Source organism: Balaenoptera ricei, chromosome X, assembly GCF_028023285.1.
Source record: "Balaenoptera ricei isolate mBalRic1 chromosome X, mBalRic1.hap2, whole genome shotgun sequence".
Classification (NCBI taxonomy): Eukaryota; Metazoa; Chordata; class Mammalia; order Artiodactyla; family Balaenopteridae; genus Balaenoptera; species Balaenoptera ricei.
In genome coordinates, this window is record NC_082660.1 from 16,885,993 (window position 1) to 16,905,834 (window position 19,842).

Genomic DNA, 19,842 nt, shown 5'->3' on the forward strand with positions numbered 1-19,842 from the left:
TCCCGGACCAGGGCTCGAACCCATGTCCCCCTGCATTGGCAGGCGGATTCTTAACCACTGCGCCACCAGAGAAGCCCGTGAGCTCTTATTCTTAGGGTCAGAACAGACGAGTCTGAGTCTGAAAGCTTGGCTGCCAGTTCCACCACTCAGTAACTACATAAGCTTGGCAAAGTCATTTAACCTCTGGTAATCTCAAAGTTGTGGCAATGTTACCCCCCACCTGCCTTGCACACCACACTGGGTATTTACAAAGATCAGATGGGATAAAGGTGAGATCAAGTAATGGCTTGGTCATTCAACGATAGATTTTTTTTTTTCTCCAAAAATTGGAGAAAGCAGCATCTGAGAGGACTGCCTGGATTCTGAGTCTCTCTGTGAATCCAGGGGCTGTTAACCGAGATCATGAACAGAGGAAAAACACTTTTGGGGTTCATTTCAGTTTCAGACAGGATGAGTTTGAGATAGCTGTAGGACACTCAGGTGGAAATTTCTACGTGACAAATGGAAGTAAGTGTGTAGAGCTTGGGGAGAGAGGTCAGGGGTAGAGATAACTTTTTTTTAAAACATTAATGAACACATGATATCAAAAGACATGTATATAAATTAAATCATCCAAGAAAAATGTGGAGGGAGAGAAGAGAGCCAGGGAACGGGCCCTCAGGATCACCAGCACAAGGGGGCAGACAGAGGGTGAGAGGCCTCAGAGGAGACAGAGAAGAGAGGCCCAGGGGAGAAGGCCGGGAAGGGAAGAGAAAAGAATTGAATTCAACAAACACCAAAACAGCTGGGGGCTCTGGAAGACAGACAAAAATGAATGAAAACAAAGCAAAGGTGATGGAAAGAGTCAACAATTGAAAAAAGAGCCCAGATAGCCAGGTGCTGCCCTGAGGGTTGGGAGGTTTGGACAGAGCTTCAGAAAACAGAGATGGTGGAAGGGGAAAATTATCATAGAATGGAAGGATCTAAGTCTCCAGGCGGAAGGGGCCCAACAGGAGCTCAGCTAAACAAAGGACCCATTCAAAAGACCCATCGTTGATAACTTTCAGAATATCAGAGAAAAAGAGAAAATTCTAAATCTCTCAGAGGTTAAAAAACAGTTCACATATATGGGAGTAGGAGCCAAAGCAATGGAGAAATGTTTTTAAAATAGAAAGAAAATTATTTCCAATCTATTCTAGATATTTCATATAAGTAGAATCATATAATATTTGTCCTTTTGTGACTGGCTTATTCACTTAGCATAATGTTTCCAAGGCTCATGCACGAAGTAGCATATATCAGCACTTTATTACTTTTTACGGCTGAATAAGATTCCATTGTATGGATACACCACATTTTGTTTATCTATTCATCTGTTGATGGACACTTGGGTTGTTTCCACCTTTCGGCTTTTGTGAATAATGTTGCAACTACAAGCTTATAAGTCCCTGCTTTTAATTCTTGTGGGTATATACATACCTAAGAGTGGAATTGCTGCATCATACGGTAATTCCATGTTTAGCTTTCTGAGGAACTTCTAGGCAACATTTTTTCACCATAGTTGTTAAGAGACCATTCAATTAGTCGCACTGTGTTCCCTGCAATCCCTTGCAGAATATTGTCATCAGCAAGAACTTCACAACATTGGAGTCAATTTCTTCTTTACTAAATATTATTTTAAGTGTCATTAGAAGGGATTAAAATTTGAGGTAAGAATTTACTTTACAAAATTACCTGTAAAGTTTAATCTAGTTTTTAATAGCTTAAATGATATGTACAGCAAAAACAAGCTCTCTTAATGTTAAATAAGTCACGGTTTTAGAAGACATTTTTAGGGGACTTCCCTGGTGGCACAGTGGTTAAGAATCCGCCTGCCAATGCAGGGAACATGGGTTCGAGCCCTGGTCCGGGAAGATCCCACATACCGCGGAGCAACTAAGCCCATGAGCCACAACTACTGAGCCCATGTGCCACAACTACTGAAGCCCGCGTGCCTGGAGCCCGTGCTCCGCAACAAGAGAAGCCACTGCAATGAGAAGCCTGCGCACTACAACGAAGAGTAGCCCCCGCTCGCCGCAACTAGAGAAAGCCCACACGCAGCAACGAAGACCCAGTGCAGCCAAAAATAAATAGATAGATAGATAGATAGAAGACATTTTTAGCTTTCTGAGAATAGGATTCTATCCCATGCCCTCTAAAATACGTAAACTTGAATGTCATACAAACTGCAAACACATTTTAAACATGTATGTGACTATCTGCAAAGGTTGAATATACATAAATAAAATATTATCTCAGCTACCAAAAATATAAAGCTCAGAAAAAAAGACTAATAAAAAATAGCAAAAGTTAGTTGACACTAAATATATATGAGCAGTGTTATTATGAATGAATTTTTCTTCCTTTTATATACTATTCTAAGTGAATTTAAATTATATGTAATTATAAATTATTAGAAATCAATAATTTTTGTTAAAAAGTTAACACATAAATAAGCTTATCCACATTTGATGATGTGGGAGGGAGGCAGGCAGTAAAATCCCTCTGGACTAAGGAGAAGTAGGTAGCCCTTGGAGGTAAAGCTTGTTTACATGAATTTTTAGTAACAGATATACAATGGATAGGATATTCTTACCACTTTTTAAAAAAAATGGCTTTATTTTATAAAAATGATACAATGTTCATTATATTCAACCAGAATACAGAAAAGCACAAAGAGTCACTCATAATCCCACCACTTAAAAAACCGTCTGTGTTAACAGTGGGTGGGCATATGTCCTGACCTCTCTATTCATGTACAGACACTACTGATGGTGAAAAGTGCTATACTTTTTATCTTTAAAAGTTTTAGTTAACTTTATTTGAATGCTACAGAAAAAAATTAGAAATGAAACTGAAGGTGCTGCTCAACTTCAGATTAATATTTTTTCATCATAAGGTCTACTGGTTCCTAAAAGACCTAAGTAAGCCAGTGATTCTCAAACTCTTGAGCGAGCATCTGAATCCCCTGGAGGGCTTGTTAAAACAGACTTCTGGGGACTTCCCTGGTGGCGCAGTGGTTAAGAATCCGCCTGCCAATGCAGGGGACACGGGTTCGAGCCCTGGTCCGGGAAGATCCCACATGCCGTGGAGCAGCTAAGCCCGTGCGCCACAACTGCTGAGCCTGCGCTCTAGAGCCCGTGAGCCACAACTACTGAGCCCACGTGCCACAACTACTGAAGCCCGCATGCCTAGAGCCCGTGCTCCGCAACAAGAGAAGCCACCGCAATGAGAGGCCTGAGCACCGCAACGAAGAGTGGCCCCTGCTCGCTGCAACCAGGAAAAGCCCGTGCGCAGCAACAAAGACCCAACACAGCCATACATACATACATACATACATAAATAATATCCGGTTTAAAAAAAACCAGACTGTGCTGGGCCCCACCCCCCGAGCTTCTGATTCAGTAGGTCAGGGGTGGAGCCAAGAATCTGCATTTCTAACAAGTTCACGGGTGATGCTGATGTTGCTGGTCAGGGAACCATACTTTGAGAACCACTGCATTAAGGTCAAGAAAAAGACTGAAAAACTTAAGGTTGGACACTAGGGTTTTTTCTGTTTTATGTAATACAATCTTAGACACTGTAACTTGACATGACACCTGCCCATGAAAGATGAGGTGGTTAGTTCTAAGAATTCATCCCATTTTCCCCCACCCCACCTCACCCCACCCCCAGCCCCACCATGTTCTGACTGATTAATGTACTTCCATTTTTTGTCACGATTTATAACATTTACATTCTATTCTACAACTCTGATTCCTCAGTTTTAAAACCTTAGTTGTATATTTTAATGGATTCAGAGCTAATAATCATTCCTTTTGGTGGGACTTCGTTGGGGAACCTGTTATCCTCTCTCGTCTGGGTTCCCATTAAGTGTCCAGAACTGGTGCTCACTGGACCAAAAGGTGTATCTTATCCTGTGAGCTTTGGCTTCCCCAGGCTGCTCTGCGACCCAGAGAACGCCTTGTCCTGGTGAATCTTTCCCCTTTCCCTGAGGTCCTGAGACAGAAGCAAAGCCCTCACCTTCGCAAGGATTTTCCTTGACTCTCTTCTGCATGACCTGGTCACCGCACCAGTCCCTTTGTACATACCGGGGCTCCCCATCACTCCAGTTTCTTCGCTCAGTGCTACTTAAGGGGTGGAGGGGGGCTGCAAGTCGCACCTCACCTTGCTGCATTGGCATCTCCGTGCTTCCTTGTTTGGTTGCTGCTGGCGAATCTGTGGCTGCTGGTTATTGAGTTTGCCAGATAATGGAAAAGGAGAGTTTCTGATCCAGCTTTACTTTTCCTGCTTCCTTCCACCTGAAAGTATCCCCATCCTTTTTCTAAAAACTACTGAAAAATGTAGGATTTATTGGGTAAAAGATGGTCCATATGATGCATCTACATAGATTATTATAATGTAAATATAATAGTTTTTTCCAATAGAAAAAAATGTATCCTCGAAAATATTTATAGTAGTTTTCTCTGTGATAAGATTATGGCTGGGCTTCCCTGGTGGCGCAGTGGTTAAGAATCTGCCTGCGAATGCAGGAGACACAGGTTCGAGCCCTGGCCTGGGAGGATCCCACATGCCGCGGAGCAACTGAGCCTGCGCTCTAGAGCCTATACTGTGCAACAGGAGAGGCCAAGACAATGAGAGGCCCGCGCACTGCAACGAAAGAGTGGCCCCCGCTTGCCTCATCTGGAGAAAGCCCATGAGCAGCAACAAAGACCCAATACAGCCAAAAATAAAAACAAATTAATAAATAAATTAAAAAAAAAGATTATGGCTGATTTTTTTAAAAACTGAAATTTACATTGACATAATTGTAGATTTACATGTAGCTATAAGAAATAATCTGGAGATCCCATGTATGCTTTACCCAGTTTCCCCCAACCCATCAAATTTTAAAACCAGCAAAACCACCAATGGAATAGTGCCTCTTGAGGTCTGTGAAACCAATAAGAAAGAAATGTGACCAGGGGATGCTCAACCAGGAATGCCAATTTCTCTCTCAACCTTCAGTATATTACGTTCGGTATAGCATTTCACACTATAGGTTGCAGTTCTTTGTTTTTGTGAATCTCTTCCCCAACAGTCGATTAGGTGTCTCAGAGCAGGAACTGTGTCTTATTACCTTTGTCTTCCAGGGCCAGAGAAGGGCCTACCACACAGAGGAGGAAGGTGAGAAGGCAATGATATGTGACTTATCAAAATAACTTTTCTTCTAAAGTCTTACGCATTCAAGAATTCAAATTCTTTCCAGTCAATAAAAAGTGCTATGGATAACCTTTTGTTCAACCTCCACACAAAAATTAGATATTTAATTCCTAATAGACATAGTCTATTTGTCACTCATTCATGCAACTAATATTTCATGAGTTCCTACCATTTATCAAGTAGGATGCTGGCAGCTGGGAATGCTATGGTGAACAAAACAGACATGGTCCCTCTCCTTATTTTATACTTTAAATTACAAAGCAAGCCCTTCTTTTTAGCCATTAGATCTTATGCACTCAATATTTTCTAAATACATCCATGCTACAAATAGGTATTTTGCAAATAACATGCTTTTTGCATTTTGAGACAGTGCCAAAAGTATATTCAAATATGCCTAAATAGGAAACCGGTTGTGGAATGATTAATATTGAATCAACCATTTTACCCTTAAGTGCTACAATAAATAAAAATAGAGCTAGAGAACCAACTTTGTTTAGTCAGTTACATTTCTTTTTTTTTTCTTTTTTTGGCCGTGCCACGCCGTGCCACGCCCAGCACCATGTGGGATCTTAGTTCCCTTACCAGGGATCAAACCTGCGTCCCCTGCATTGGGAGTGCAGAGTCCTAACCACTGGACCGCCAGGGAAGTCCCCAAGTTACATTTCTATGTTTAATGTCCATTTTCCCTATCAGGCTGTACGTACCATAAAGGCAGGCTCTATGTGTCTTGTTCTCTTGTTCATTGCTGTAATTTTAGCACAGAATCTGTGCAATAAATATGCGTTAACCTAATGATGAACTATTCGAGGTTTATAACTGTTCCTCAGAGTATGGGAATAAATGAAATAAATTATTTTAAAATTTAAGGCAGATGTTATGGGTACTTAACACAATACAAAGTTGTCATACTGCTGTGTGCATGCATTTTTTTCTTGCCATAAGTGGAATGTAAAAAAAAAAAACCTGACCTATAGAGACAGTACACAGCATAAGACAGGCCATCCATCTAAATTTATTACCCGATTTTAATGCATCAAGCACTCTTGCCCCCTTACTGCTGACCCACTAAGGAAATGGCCACTCTATCTTTTAAAGGCATGTTTAAAAAATTAAACGTTTGCAATAAGATTTTTCATAATCCAGTCATGAAAAAGTTAAGTTCTTACCAGATTTTGATGCAGAAAGTTCTGTCTTTGTAAGTGCAGAACAGTGGTTTAAACATCAACAGGTCCTACCAAGGGCTGTAATTCTCACACGAAATTCAAATAATGTTCTCACAAACTGGCAAGTAACTGCTTCAAGCAGAAGGAGCAACAGTATTTTATTTAATTACAATTAAACATTTCACAAAAGTTTAATTGGGAATGTATATGTACTATTAAGCAGAACACAGAAAACATAAGGAAATAAGGTATTGAGACCTAAAATATCATTTAAAACCCTACCAATGTTATCTTACACATAGTAGGTACTCAATACAACTGAACTGAAAATAAACACTTTATAATATGTGCTTGCAAAATGTGTAATGCTGTAGTAGTAAAGTACAATTTCTGAATATGAGATTTTGTCTGTCAGTTTTTTTTAAAAGCCTTTAAAAATATGATATGCATGAGCTTACCCTGAGGGAAAGTAAGATGGAATACAGATTATAAAATCTTTATGTATTTTCCACAATAGCATTTTGAAGTTGGAAAAGAGCAAATAGTTGTGGAAAAAAACTGAATAAACCAATTACTAAAAATTCAGTGCACTCATAACTACCTGATGGAAAATTTGAAGCACCTTTTCCTACGTCTTCTTATGTCATAATATGAAATGTATGAATTATATAGACCTTGATCTTCAGAAGCTTAAGAAAACTTCAAGTTGTAAGCCAAAATGTCATCAGAAAAAGAAAAATCTGGTATAAAAATTGCTACGTAAGGCCACTGTTTAAAGTTCTTTCATGTACAGACACTATACAATTCAGGTACTTTTGTTTTTGTTTTTATTACATAAGCAAAACTTTCAACATAGAAACGTCTGGATATAACTCAGTTCTCTATGAAACCATGCTCAGAGAAAAATGCATCAACAAATAATGCCCTTTTGAGACTTTTTGCAAAAGAAGCTGTAGTTAATACAACTTTTAAATTGAATACTGTAATTTAAAAGCAATTGTTAAGTGTAAAAAAGTTGCAGCATTCCACTACGGAAAAATAAAGTTATTTTATCAAGATAGTTACAGTATTAGTGCTTTAGTGCCAATTCTAACTCTTGACAAAAAGATGCTCCCAAATATCATCCTGTAGTGTCATTTCCATTTGTAACAATTCCAGATTAGATTGCTGGGGCAATGTTTGTATATTCCTATTGAGAGAAAACAAAAGAAATACAGACTTCAAAAGAAGCATTGGTTAAAACATCTGAGCTAGAGTTTTGTTTACACTGCAATTTTCAAAATATTTTAATTAATGTATTACCACTTGCACTCAAGATCCCCACAAAGCTATATGGATTCCGAAAGACACAAAGTAACAACAAAACACATCAAAGCGGATATCAAATGATAAGTCAGTAGGACAAAAAATATATATGGCACTTGATAGGCTGGTATTAGTAAGTTAATGAAAACAGAATTCTGCTATTTGGGCAAGTTTCACTGGGGACATCACTGACAAAAAATCAAGACTCTTAAACCTTAGTCCCTCAACAACAGAGCCTGATGTGACACACGTACAACCTCAAATGGGTACTTTATCTTTGTCATCATATGGTATCTAATTCTAAAACTATATGGACTCTTCTAGCATGACTGGTAACAGCAGAGAAAGCTATTAGAGGGGGAAAAGCTTTCCTGCTTTTGGATGGTTACCTACAATGTACGAAGATGTATGGCTTCAATAAACACAGGAAAAGGAATTCACAATAACAATAAGACTATGATTAAAGAATAACAAATGTGAATTCTATACTGTGATGCTAGGCAAAATGTTAAATTACCAACCACAAACTGGACATAGGACCATGCAACCAATAAAAGAGCAAAAATGGTAGAATGACATGTTTTTCTGGGACATTAAAAAACTTATTAATACATATATCCTTACCTTTTACTAGGATCTTACATTATTAAAACTGAAAGAAATTTAAAAGTTGATTTATTTTTTGGCATTTATATTAGTATGGAAACGTTTAATTCCAAACAAAAACAGTACTGATAGAAAATTCTTCTTTCTATTTTGGTTAATGAAATGTTCAAAATACATGCAAATATATTTTTGTCAACATCATTCCTTTAAACAGAGCCAGAATACATTGTATCCTATTTCTTTACTCATTATATAATATAAACATCATTTACATTAATCTTCAAATAAAATATCTGTTGCCTACTAACAATTGTAAAAGGAAACGCTAACTATAATAATTCTGAAAAACTTTTTCAACTGAAATATCTTGTTTATAAAAATGTGGATTTATTCTGAATCACATTCACCCTTGACATGGCTTCTTCTACACTATCTCTCGGATTGATCCCTGCATTCTTCCAATTATTTGAAAACCTATTTTAAGCAGAATGCTGAACGAGACATATGAGCATCACCCTCCTCTAGGTTTTCATAACTTGACACTTGAGTCAACTGTTTCCTTGTTGATCTTCCTGCATCTTGCCTCCTCCCAGAACCTGCTCAACCAGCCATCAGCCTCAAACACCACTTTCTCCTTCTCAGTCTAGGAAGATGTCCTACTGTCACCACATCACATCCTCTATATTCTACCCAGATTTCGAGGTCCTCTATAATTTGCATACCCCTGTCTCTACCCAACTCCACATTCTACTCCCAAAAATGGATCTTTGGCTGCAGCCCATTCTAAGTCCTGCTCTCCATGACTCAGCTTAGAACCTACCTCTTTGGTGAAGAGAGTAGAAATCACAGTACTTAGCGTACATTCCCTGACCATTTCTAACATACTGATCCTTTCCACCTCTCTCTAGGCACTTACCATCTGTGAAAATAAGCTCTTCAAAAATATGGCTGTGCAGAAAAGAGTTAATATAGCATACCTGACCGCTATCGTTTGAAAGTCCTGATTATAAGGTTGGCCCTTGGCTGGCATCTAAGAACTTAGATTTCAGGAGGGTTCCCACCACTGATGAGTGCATAAATTGTGCAGACAACATGGTCTATGCTGAACACCTGCTTTCTTGCTCTGGGTATGGAATGTGGTATGTGCCTGGCAGGGGGTGCCTACGTGACCAGTGCTGGGCGCTGAGTCTCTAACGAGCCTCCCTGGTTGGCAACATTTCACGCGTGTTGTCGCAGCTCGTTGCTGGGGGACTCAGGCACATCCTGTGTGACTCCACTGGGAGGGGACTCTTGGAAACCTGCACCTGGTGTCCTCTGGACTCGCCCGTGCGCCAATTCCCTGTGCTGACTGTGCTGTGCAGCCTCCCGCTGGAACATCACAGCTACGAGCGCCACCACATGCTGAGTCCTCTGAGTCCTCCTAGCGAATCACTGAACCCGGGGTGGTCTTGGGGACCCCTGACACAATTGCTGCTGTTCACTAACTCTTTAGAGCTATGGCTGTGTGTGTGTGTGTGTGTGTGTATGATTAGATTAGAGTCCATTCAACAAGCATTTTTAAAGACAGACTATATGAAAGGCAATAGGGGGAGACATGACGCTAATGAGGCACCCTCTGTCCTCAAGGAGTTGATCGACTATTTGGGGAAATAGGAAGGTAAACAGCAACAGTTAGAGACCAAATGAAACAAGAGCTAAAGAGGGGGCTTTGGTAAGGCTTTACAGTGGGTCATAAAAGGAAAGCAGGGTTTAATAAGAAAAGAATGGGGATCAGGAGGCTATTTCTAGCCGAAAGAACGTCAGGAACAAAGACAGAAATACATGAAAACAGGCTTCCCTGGTGGCACAGCGGTTAAGAATCCGCCTGCCAACGCAGGGGACACGGGTTCGAGCCCTGGTCTGGGAAGATCCCACATGCCACGGAGCAACTGGGCCCGTGAGCCACAATTGCTGAGCCTGCACGTCTGGAGCCTGTGCTCCGCAACAAGAGAGGCCGCGATGGTGAGAGGCCTGCGCACCGCAATGAAGAGTGGTCCCCACTTGCCGCAACTAGAGAAAGCCCTCGCACAGAAACGAAGACTCAACACAGTCATAAATAGATAAATAAATAAAAAAGAACGTGAATTTCTAAAAAAAAAAAAAAAAAATACATGAAAACATATATTATGCTCCAAAAAACAGGGTGCATGGAAAAATGTGGTTAGAAAGGCAGCTTAGGGCTGGACCTGGCTAACAAGTCTGGTCTCTTTTTTTATAGGCAACAGAATCCTTGGAAGGTGTCTGCACAAGAGTGATATGACTCAGACTGTGTTTTGGGACAATAACTGTGTTACTAGTGAAGGGACGGATTAAGCAAATCACAGGAGGCAAGGGAGCAAGTTAGAGGCTCCGAAGATTCCCCAAACAGACCAGGAATACCTAAGAATGTAGCATACAGTAAAGGTGGCATTTTCAATCAGTGGGGAAAGGACAAATTACTCAATAAGCGGTGTTAGAAAAATTGACTATCTCCTGGGAAAAAAATCAGATCCTGCCCTTATATTGTATCGTAAAAACAAATTCTAAAAGGAACAAGTATTTATATGTTGAAAAAAGTAACCATAAAACCACTTAAAGGAAACACAGTAAGGAATTTTTATAAGCATAAACATGATAGGAAATCTAAAAGCCATATAGGATTAACTTGACAGGTTCATGAAAATTTACAAGTTCTGTAATGTAAAAGCCACCATAAACAGCCAACTAACATGAAACAAATAGGAGCAAAATATATGATACGTTAATACCCTCAGTAAATCAAGAGCTCTTAAAAATCAGTAAGAAAAAGTACCAACCCTCAACAGAAACACTGGTAAAACATAGAACTAAGGAAATTGAGGGAAGAAATACAAATGACAAATAAAATATAAAAAATATGTTCGCATCATTAATAATTGAAGAAAGGCAAATGAGAACTATCTCCTGCTGTTAAACTGACAACAGATAATAAAGATTAATAATGTGGAGTGCTGGCTAGGGTGCAGGTAAACAGGCACTTTCATGTACTTCTGGTAAGAACAAAAATGAGTAAAAAGGGAGCTATGGCAAGGTACCAAAATGTCAATGGGCACAGTGGTTTAACGGAAATAATGAAAACCTGTAAACTATCCTGTAGTCATCAACAGACGCTTGGTTAAGTAAGTCAGTAATCATCAAACTGGGTTACACATACCCTTAGGGGTATATGAAGACTTTCCAGTGAGTATGTGGGTACAGACAGTTTGGAGGGAATCAATTTCCAGATCTTCAAATTCTCGATGTTTGCTTTCCAAAATAACCTGCCTGTACAATCGGTTAAGGCTGATTCCCCACCTCCCACTTTTACACTAGGAAGACACACCTTCTCATCCTGAATCTTAGTACTTTGCATTACCTGGGGACCCCCCCCCCAAAAGAGGAGGAAATTGGAAATACTGGTGACGGTGCCAAGAAAGTGAACCAACCCTAGCAGCTAGTAATAAATAGCATACTTCTGCAAGTCAGATGCTTTCCATTTCTTTGCTTTCGTTTAATTGTAGGAGGACAAAATCAAGCTGTCAGTAAAAGAACATTCAAAATACTTTTTGAGGATAGATCACTAAGTGACTTTTTGGCCTATAATTCAGAGTGAGTCCAAAGAATGGAGTGGCATTGCTATAATAAAAGTTCTTTCATTCCCATCTATACAATCATATAAACAAGGTTTCTCAGGACTTACATTTATAAAAAGAAAAAATGGAATTGATAATTGAACACTATTATTCTACTACTACTAAGTAATATTTATCTATGAATACCCGAACTAATTGAAAAGAGAAATGCATTTCCAACAAAACTTTTGTCTGATCAATACTTAACAAAATCTGTAATACATTTACGTTATTTTGATCAACTGTAATGGTCATTCAATCCAGAGGAAATACTTAACACCTAATAGTCACAGAAATCTATTAATATTATGTGTCAAATTTGATTTGGTGAGCAATAAAAGACTTTCAAAGATAAAAGTCTATGGGGCAAACAGAATGGAATCCAAATTCAAGGCAAAAAAAAGGAATGATGTAAAATTTCCCACTTGTTAAAACAGCTCGTCTGCATACTTTAAAAAATGGATGTTAGTTACCAAATTCCTGTGGTGTGCAGGTTCACCGAAGAGATTTAAAACAATGATGTAACAGTTTTATTTAAGACTCTCTATTTATAATATGCCAGAAATTCTACCCTTTATAACAAGTTAAACTTATGATTAAAAAGTATTAGATACCAACCTAAAAATGTACAAGGAGGTAGGTAATTTTTCATAATTTTAGGGTATGTAAGCAAAAGAGGTTTGAAAAGCACTGAAATAAATAAGACATCCATAGAGTGGAATGATATGCGGCTATTAAAATGAATGAATTGGATGGAGCAATGGATGAGTGATACAAATAAGAACACCTGGGACAATCGCAGTCAGAAGGAAAACTGGGAGGGTTAGTACGACAAGTTTCTAGCTTGGCTGGCTAGCTGTGAGAGCTACAGACCCTGAGGAGATTATCAGTGGTCTGGGGAGGAGAGCAAGTGCGATTTTATTTTTAACAGCTTTACTGAGATATAACTCACATACCACACAGTTCACCCATTTAAAGTGTACAACTCAGTGGTTTTTAGTGTATTCACAGAGTTGTGCAACCATCACAATAATCACTTCTTTTGTGCCCCAGCATCCTTCAGCTCGAGGGACACAGCAGCAGTATAACAGGTTCTTGCTGATTCATCTGATCTGGGTTCCTGTTCTGTCTTTGTACCCCATGACTTTCATGGTTTTTTTCAACCCCAAAAGCCATGAATCTCGGTCTCTAACTTCCTTCTCACAGTATCTTTCTGCTCTCTCCTTTCCCCCTTTCTATCCAGGGGCAGAGCTCTGGCAGGCCCCGAGCTGACAGGTACCTGGGGACTACTGGAGAGTCTAGGATGCTGAGGAACTCCACGTTTTCCTGACCAAACACACAATTGCTAAAAGTTTTTCAGAGGCAATGTTCCCAGCGGGGGCTTCATGAATTCTGAATAGGTTCTCCATCCTAGTCTGGTACATAGTCAGACCCTCAAGAGTTTCTGAAAACTTTCTATGATGAGCAGAGAATATTTCATGGGGGTGCTTGTGAATGACAGTGGATAAAAGACAAGCTTCTTTCCAGGGGGTAACCGACATTTCTCCCATCTCCTCATCTTCCACCCCAAGCACAGAATCCAAGAGAAAGGAAACATAATAAAATGGAATTTGGGTGCCAGAATGGGGTTAATATGACAAGTGCATGATGAATGAGGAGGAAGCATTTTAGTTCTGTACTTTACTAATACTGCTTGGGAATCTTACTACTTTGTAGGCAGCTAGGGAGCTACTTCAGTTTTAGGGTAAGTGGACAAGAGGACATGTCAGGGGCACATCTAGGATCTCCCCAACTCTTCCCGGAAGCTGTTTGGCACTGGACACAAGAAGCACATGTCTGATGGCACAGTAACCAGACTGTACTATAGATGAACATTATAAGAAATTCAAGCCATGACTGATCAGCCCAGACATTTCAATATGGTGGGGGAGTGAGGAATCCAGACAAGACCAGTCTAAATTTTCCTGCTGGACTTTGAGGCATGTGGAAATACATAGGTTCATATCTAATTTCAGGTTCAAGAAGTTCCAGGACACCTAGATTAATTAATTAACCATGCATCCTTAATCTAGTTGGTGGTCTAATAATGAAAACAATGAACTCCTTAGTAGGACAAAAAGCCAAAGCAGGGTACAGATGCTGCCTGGACTAAGACTTCTCTCCAGGGCAGGACCTTCAAAGTTCCCCCCCAAAGCTAAAGCTTGGGATGAAGCAACACTGGAAGAAACCAAAGATTCCAGGCCTTCACCTCTTTTCTTTAGGGCATGAAAGCCAAGGTAAAATGGAGTAATAGGTCTAAATTGTCAGTCTGTACATATGGAATGGGATTCCAGGGTAGCACAATACTACTAGGACAGCTCTAAGGCCAAGTAAGCCGTAAGTACCTTAGTTCACGGTTTGCAGGGCAGAAATAGAGACACAGATGTAGAGAACAAACGTATGGACACCAAGGGGGGAAAGTGCTGGTGGGGGAGGGGTGGGGGGATGAATTGGGAGACTGGGATTGACATGGATACACTAATATGTATAAAATAGATAACTAATAAGAAAAAAAAAGTACCTTAGTTCAGACCTTGGCAGAAACAGAGCAGATGTGATGCCTCATTCCTTTCCCTAAAGGTTAGGAGAGTGTGGAGCCCAACTGTTCAGAAGGGTGCTAATAGTAGGGTGCCTGATTTCATGCCATGCTCATAGAGGTGGGCCTAGTTCAAACACAAATCTATACAAAGCCTGGCTATGCCTTGCTTGCAGGTACTGACAGTAGCCAGGCTGGAAAAGCTCATGTCAAACTAGCTACAACATGAACATCTATGAAGCAGCATCCAGAATGGTAGACCCAAGAAAAAGAGTAGTAGACACTGGTTCTTTAAAAATCTAGTGTGTGGCGATGACTTCTAAAGCTCTCAGTTGGCAGCAAAAGGCAAGAGGAAGGCGAGGCTGTGATCTGCCCAGGACCCTAACTGCAACTGCTACATTCTAGATACAAAAAGCCTAGGCCCTAAAGCCTGGAGACCCATAGCAGGTTGTGGCTCTTTCTAGGACACACTTGTTATGTCCTACAATGAAGGCTTGATGTCTGGTTTCTACTGGTTGTTAAGTGAGGCTGGCGGGCAATGTGGTCTGGAAGAACTGGGCAGCCAGGAGGAATGGGGCAAGCTGAGGCAAAGAAAAGGATGAGGAAATGGAGCAAGTTCAATGAGCATATAGAAACTGCAGGCTGAGGCAGACAGTCAAGTAAGCACTCAGGAGCCCCAAATCATCTAAAGAAGAGAGGTAAAAATGGAGCTAAATGAAGCTAACAATCAAAGTTCAGCACAGAGCTAACAGAAGAAAAACACACAATATGTACCTGAAACCCAACCTCGCAACTGAGGAAAAGGCTTGCCTCACCCTTCCTCCTCAAGTGGGGATCAATGGCCAGCTTCCTTGAGAACAGCCGGGCTGCCACCTGTGACTGGGGATGAATGCCTAGAAGATCTGCTGCAAAGAAATCTGCCACATGAGACAGGAAGAGAAGCAGCACCTTGGTCCAACATAGGGAGGTGTATGAGAGGGGAAAATGACTCCAGTTACATTCATGTTTTTAAACAAGAGATAGCTTTCCTAACACCAAAAGTGATATACACAGTGAAACTGAAAACCTCTTTTAAGGCACTCAGTTAAAATTGAGGGGTGGGAGAAGTTAGAGAAGATATTCTATTCAACACTAAAACTTCAAAAAAAAATCAGTTGTCAACTCCATTCTACTGGTCCATCTTTTAAAAAATAAGTTTTACTAAAATCACTAAGTAAGCTCAGTGTAAAGTCTTCACAAGCATGAATATTTATGGGAACACTGAAGGTTAGAAAATGTATAAAACCACAATTAGATTATTTGATAGCAACACTAGATATACATCATCTACTCAGAAGAAAATATTAGCCCCAAATTATTAACAAAAATGAGTCAAAAATTGACAAACATGCCTCAACAAATGTAATGCTATTGTTCTCATTTAAAATATAATTTGCAGACGTTATTTTTATATGATATTTATGCTGCATTTTCAAATACCAACATGGTGAATTTAAATAAAATCAACCCACAACTAAAAGAGTATGCAATCCAAATTATCAAGTAATGAAACTTTTTATTAATAGTTAGAGTTAGCATATAGTAGTGACGGTTGCACAGCACTGTGAATGTAATTAATGCCACTGAATTGTATAAAGATGGTTAAAATGGCAAATTTTATGGTATATATATTTTATCACAATTAAAAAACATAAATGAATGGGAAAAAAAGAAAAGTTAGTGTATTTTGTAATTATGTACCCTTTTTATGTAGTCAGTTCAATATTTTTTGGTACCTAGAAAATTCACATTGTATCAGGCTAAAATATATCAGCTAAAAGTCTTTACCTGATATTCCATTTCAAAGATTAACCATACAACAGAAATTCTAAAGTAAAAAGTTCAAACAGCTAGCATATTCAAAGTATTTGAGGTATAATAGCTAAGGCATTCTTCAATTATCATGCAATAAGAACACTGATATCTAGGTTGTTTCTTAAGTCAAAATTACATTACAAACTGAATTTATCTATTAAACATAGATACTTTAGGAGTTCAAAAGTCAGTCAACATTTTTAAATGATCATAATCCAACTAACCTTTTTTTTCCTCAGTAATCTTTCTCTGAATTTATTAGTGATAAATCCGCTTGGACCAGCAAACCGTAAACGCTGATATTTAGCCTGAATGCACAAGCTCTTCTGTACTAGGCCTGATTTATACTGGGGCTGAAATGTGCCACCTCTAAGGTTGGTCTGTAAAGGAAAAAAAAAATTAAATGTTAAAACTATAGCTTCCAAGTCTATTTTATTAGTATAAGAAAGGGGAAAAGGTCTGGAACTTAGAGCTGCCCTTAATTCTAGGTACTACAGATATTTAAAGGGAAAAGGTTAATGATGGTAATAAAGCATGTTTTCCTCAAACTAGCTTCCTAGTTCATTTTGTATAATAATAACTTAAAAAATATTTTATATAAATGAATTTTTAAAACTATTAAGTTAAATTTTGAAATTCTTGAAATTTATCATACTAAGAAAAAGACAACTTTAAAAACCTCAGAATTATCCTTCTGATTCATAGTGAAGTATATCAAATCCCAACTGGGTGGGGGAAGACATTAAGTATCAACATCTATTTAAGAATCAAAAACTCTCTTGGGACTTCCCTCGTGGTCCAGTGGTTAAGAATCCACCTTCCAATGCAGGGGACGAGGGTTCGATCCCTGGTTGGGGAACTAGGATCCCACATGCCGTGGGGCAACCAAGCCCACGTGCTGCAACTACTGAGCCTGCGCTCCAGAGCCCACGCTCCACAACTAGAGAGAAGCCCATGCACCACAATGAAGAGCCCGTGTGCTGCAATGAAAGATCCCGCATGCTGCAACTAAGACCCGACACAGCCAAATAAATTTAAAAAATTGAAAAAAAGAATCAAAAACTCTCTTAACTTTACTCTTGCCAGTACCTTTTTTTTTAAAAATATTTATTTATTTATTTGGCTGTGCCAGATCTTACTTGTGGCATGTAGGATCTAGTTCCCTGACCAAGGATCGAATCTGGCCCCCTGCATTGGGAGCATGGAGTCTTAGCCACTGGACCACCAGGGAAGTCCCTCTTGTCAGTACTTTTGAGTCAGTCTTTCTTTACCATAAAAATCCCACTACAGCACATATTTTCAAGATAAGAGCTATACGTAACAAGACATTTCCTGACCTGCATACTGCCCAATATTACAATAGACATAGAGGACAATGAATATTTGTGTGTGTCCCATGTGGGACATGTACAAATGGTATCTTACAAAGGAGTAATTATAAAAATTAAGTAGATTCTTCTTTCCACAATGATTTAACAAATGGGCATGTTATGCATAATGACACACAAAAGTTTATTAAAACGTATTTATGCCAGGCCTATTTTCCAATTATTTTCTTAAGACTACAAACAATTTCAGGTAAAACAGAATTATAATGAGACACTATAATTTTGTTAAAACTATCTGCACCAACTTGATACATCAGGGCTAATCTTGAGATTTACATTGCCCATTTTTACATATCTAATAAGGTGATTACTATCTGGCTTTGAATTAGTACAATTTATGTAAAAAGTAAATTTTAATGAAAGAGCTCCTTTTCTTAGGAAGGATTATTTCTTCCCCCTGCTTTACTATAAAGAATTGTGAATTTTGAAACAACCATATAACATTACACAGCTTTAAATGATTGGTCAAGAGGAAAGGTTAATGCACATATTTTGAACATTTTTTAAATAAGTTAATGTTAAAGACCTTTCCCTTAAGGAGAATGGGTAACAGGAAATAGATCTTATAACAGTCTTAGAAAAATTACTACAATTGACTATATTTGACCAATGAGAAGTGCAACATGTAGGAAACACTTAAATCTGAATGCCCACCTACACTGTCTCTAAGTTATACAGACGTTACATTTTTAGTTGATTTTATGCCTCATTACTTAAGAGATTAAAAGATGGTATAAAACATGTTTTTTAAAAAAATATTTATTTATTTGGCTGCGCCGGGTCTTAGTTGCAACACGTGGGATCTTTGTTGTGGCATGTTTTAGTTGCGGCATGCAGACTTCTTAGTTGTGGCATGCATGTGGGATCTAGTTCCCAGACCAGGGATCGAACCCGGGCCCCGTGCATTGGGAGTGCGGAGTCTTACCCACTGGACCACCAGGGAAGTCCCAAAACATGTTTATACAGTCTATGGCCCTAGCTATTTTTGAAAACCTAATGTCACACATGCTTTTAGGTACATGAACCACTGGCTAAAAATGTTATCTATGCAATGGCTACAAATTGTGTTACTCCCACTGAAAAAACAAAATCTTTTTTTTTTTTTGGCCCCACCGCGCAGCTTGTGGGATCTTAGTTCCCTGACCAGGGATTGAACCCGGGCCCTCACGGTGAAAGAGTGGAGTCCTAACCACTAGACGGCCAGGGAATTCCCTGAAAAAAATCTTTTGACATCAAGAATTTTGACTCAGGAAGCCAAGGTATTAACAGAAGATCACTCAAGTACACTCCTAGTCTATGGTTTGGAGATCATTTATACTACCTTTCTGCTCATACTAACGTCCTCCTAATGAGCTAACTACTCTAGCCAGACTGCCTGCTACTTTCACCAAAAAAAACTCAGGTTCTTGGGCTTCCCTGGTGGTGCAATGGTTAAGAATCCGCCTGCCAATGCAGGGGACACGCGTTCGAGCCCTGGTCCGGGAAGATACCACATGCCGCGGAGGAACTAAGCCCGTGCGCCACAACTACTGAGCCTGCACTCTAGAGGCCGGGAGCCACAACTACTGAGCCTGTGCGCCTAGAGCCCGTGCTTCTCAAGAGAAGACACCGCAGTGAGAAGCCCGCGCACCCTGTGCACCGCAGTGAAGAGTAGCCCCCGCTCACCGCAACTAGAGAAAGCCTGCACGCAGCAACAAAGACCCAAGGCAGCCAAATAAATAAATAAATAAATAAATAAATAAATAGGTTTAAAAATAAGTAAATAAATAAAAAATACAAAAAAACCCCAAAACAGGTTCTTTTCTTTTCTTTTTGGGGGGAGGGGAAAGAGACACTGTAGAGTGGAAAAATATGAAAAAAGGATCTATCACAAGCACGAAATTCAGTCAAAATGGATTTAAAAAGCACCTCAGCTTATGAGAGCAAGGAGAGAGAAACACAATACTTTGCACTATAATTCTTATTGCATATGTCTGGGGGATAAAGTGTTCTGGAAAAACAAACATGTTCATTGATTAAAAGTATCACTGACATCAGACATAGCTGTACAAATAATTAGAATG

The 19,842-nt window shown here is 39.4% G+C and overlaps 1 protein-coding gene across 10 annotated transcripts in view; it reads right to left on the reverse strand.

Moving 5' to 3' along the window:
• Positions 1-6,619: 6,619 nt before the first annotated feature.
• The window catches only part of BCLAF3 (BCLAF1 and THRAP3 family member 3), a 64,128-nt gene continuing 50,905 nt past the window's right edge, over positions 6,620-19,842 (reverse strand). For 4 of the 10 annotated variants that reach the window (XM_059910909.1, XM_059910902.1, XM_059910904.1 and 1 more), the window contains exons 11-12: positions 16,616-16,771; positions 6,630-7,572 (exon numbers count right to left, since the gene is read on the reverse strand). In XM_059910909.1, the coding sequence (XP_059766892.1) occupies positions 7,543-7,572; positions 16,616-16,771 (186 nt within the window). In that variant the 3' untranslated portion in view covers positions 6,630-7,542. Of the gene's footprint in view, positions 7,573-8,312; positions 8,341-16,615; positions 16,772-19,842 lie in introns of all 10 variants that reach the window. The other 6 variants (XM_059910906.1, XM_059910910.1, XM_059910908.1 and 3 more) reach the window with 4 other exon arrangements.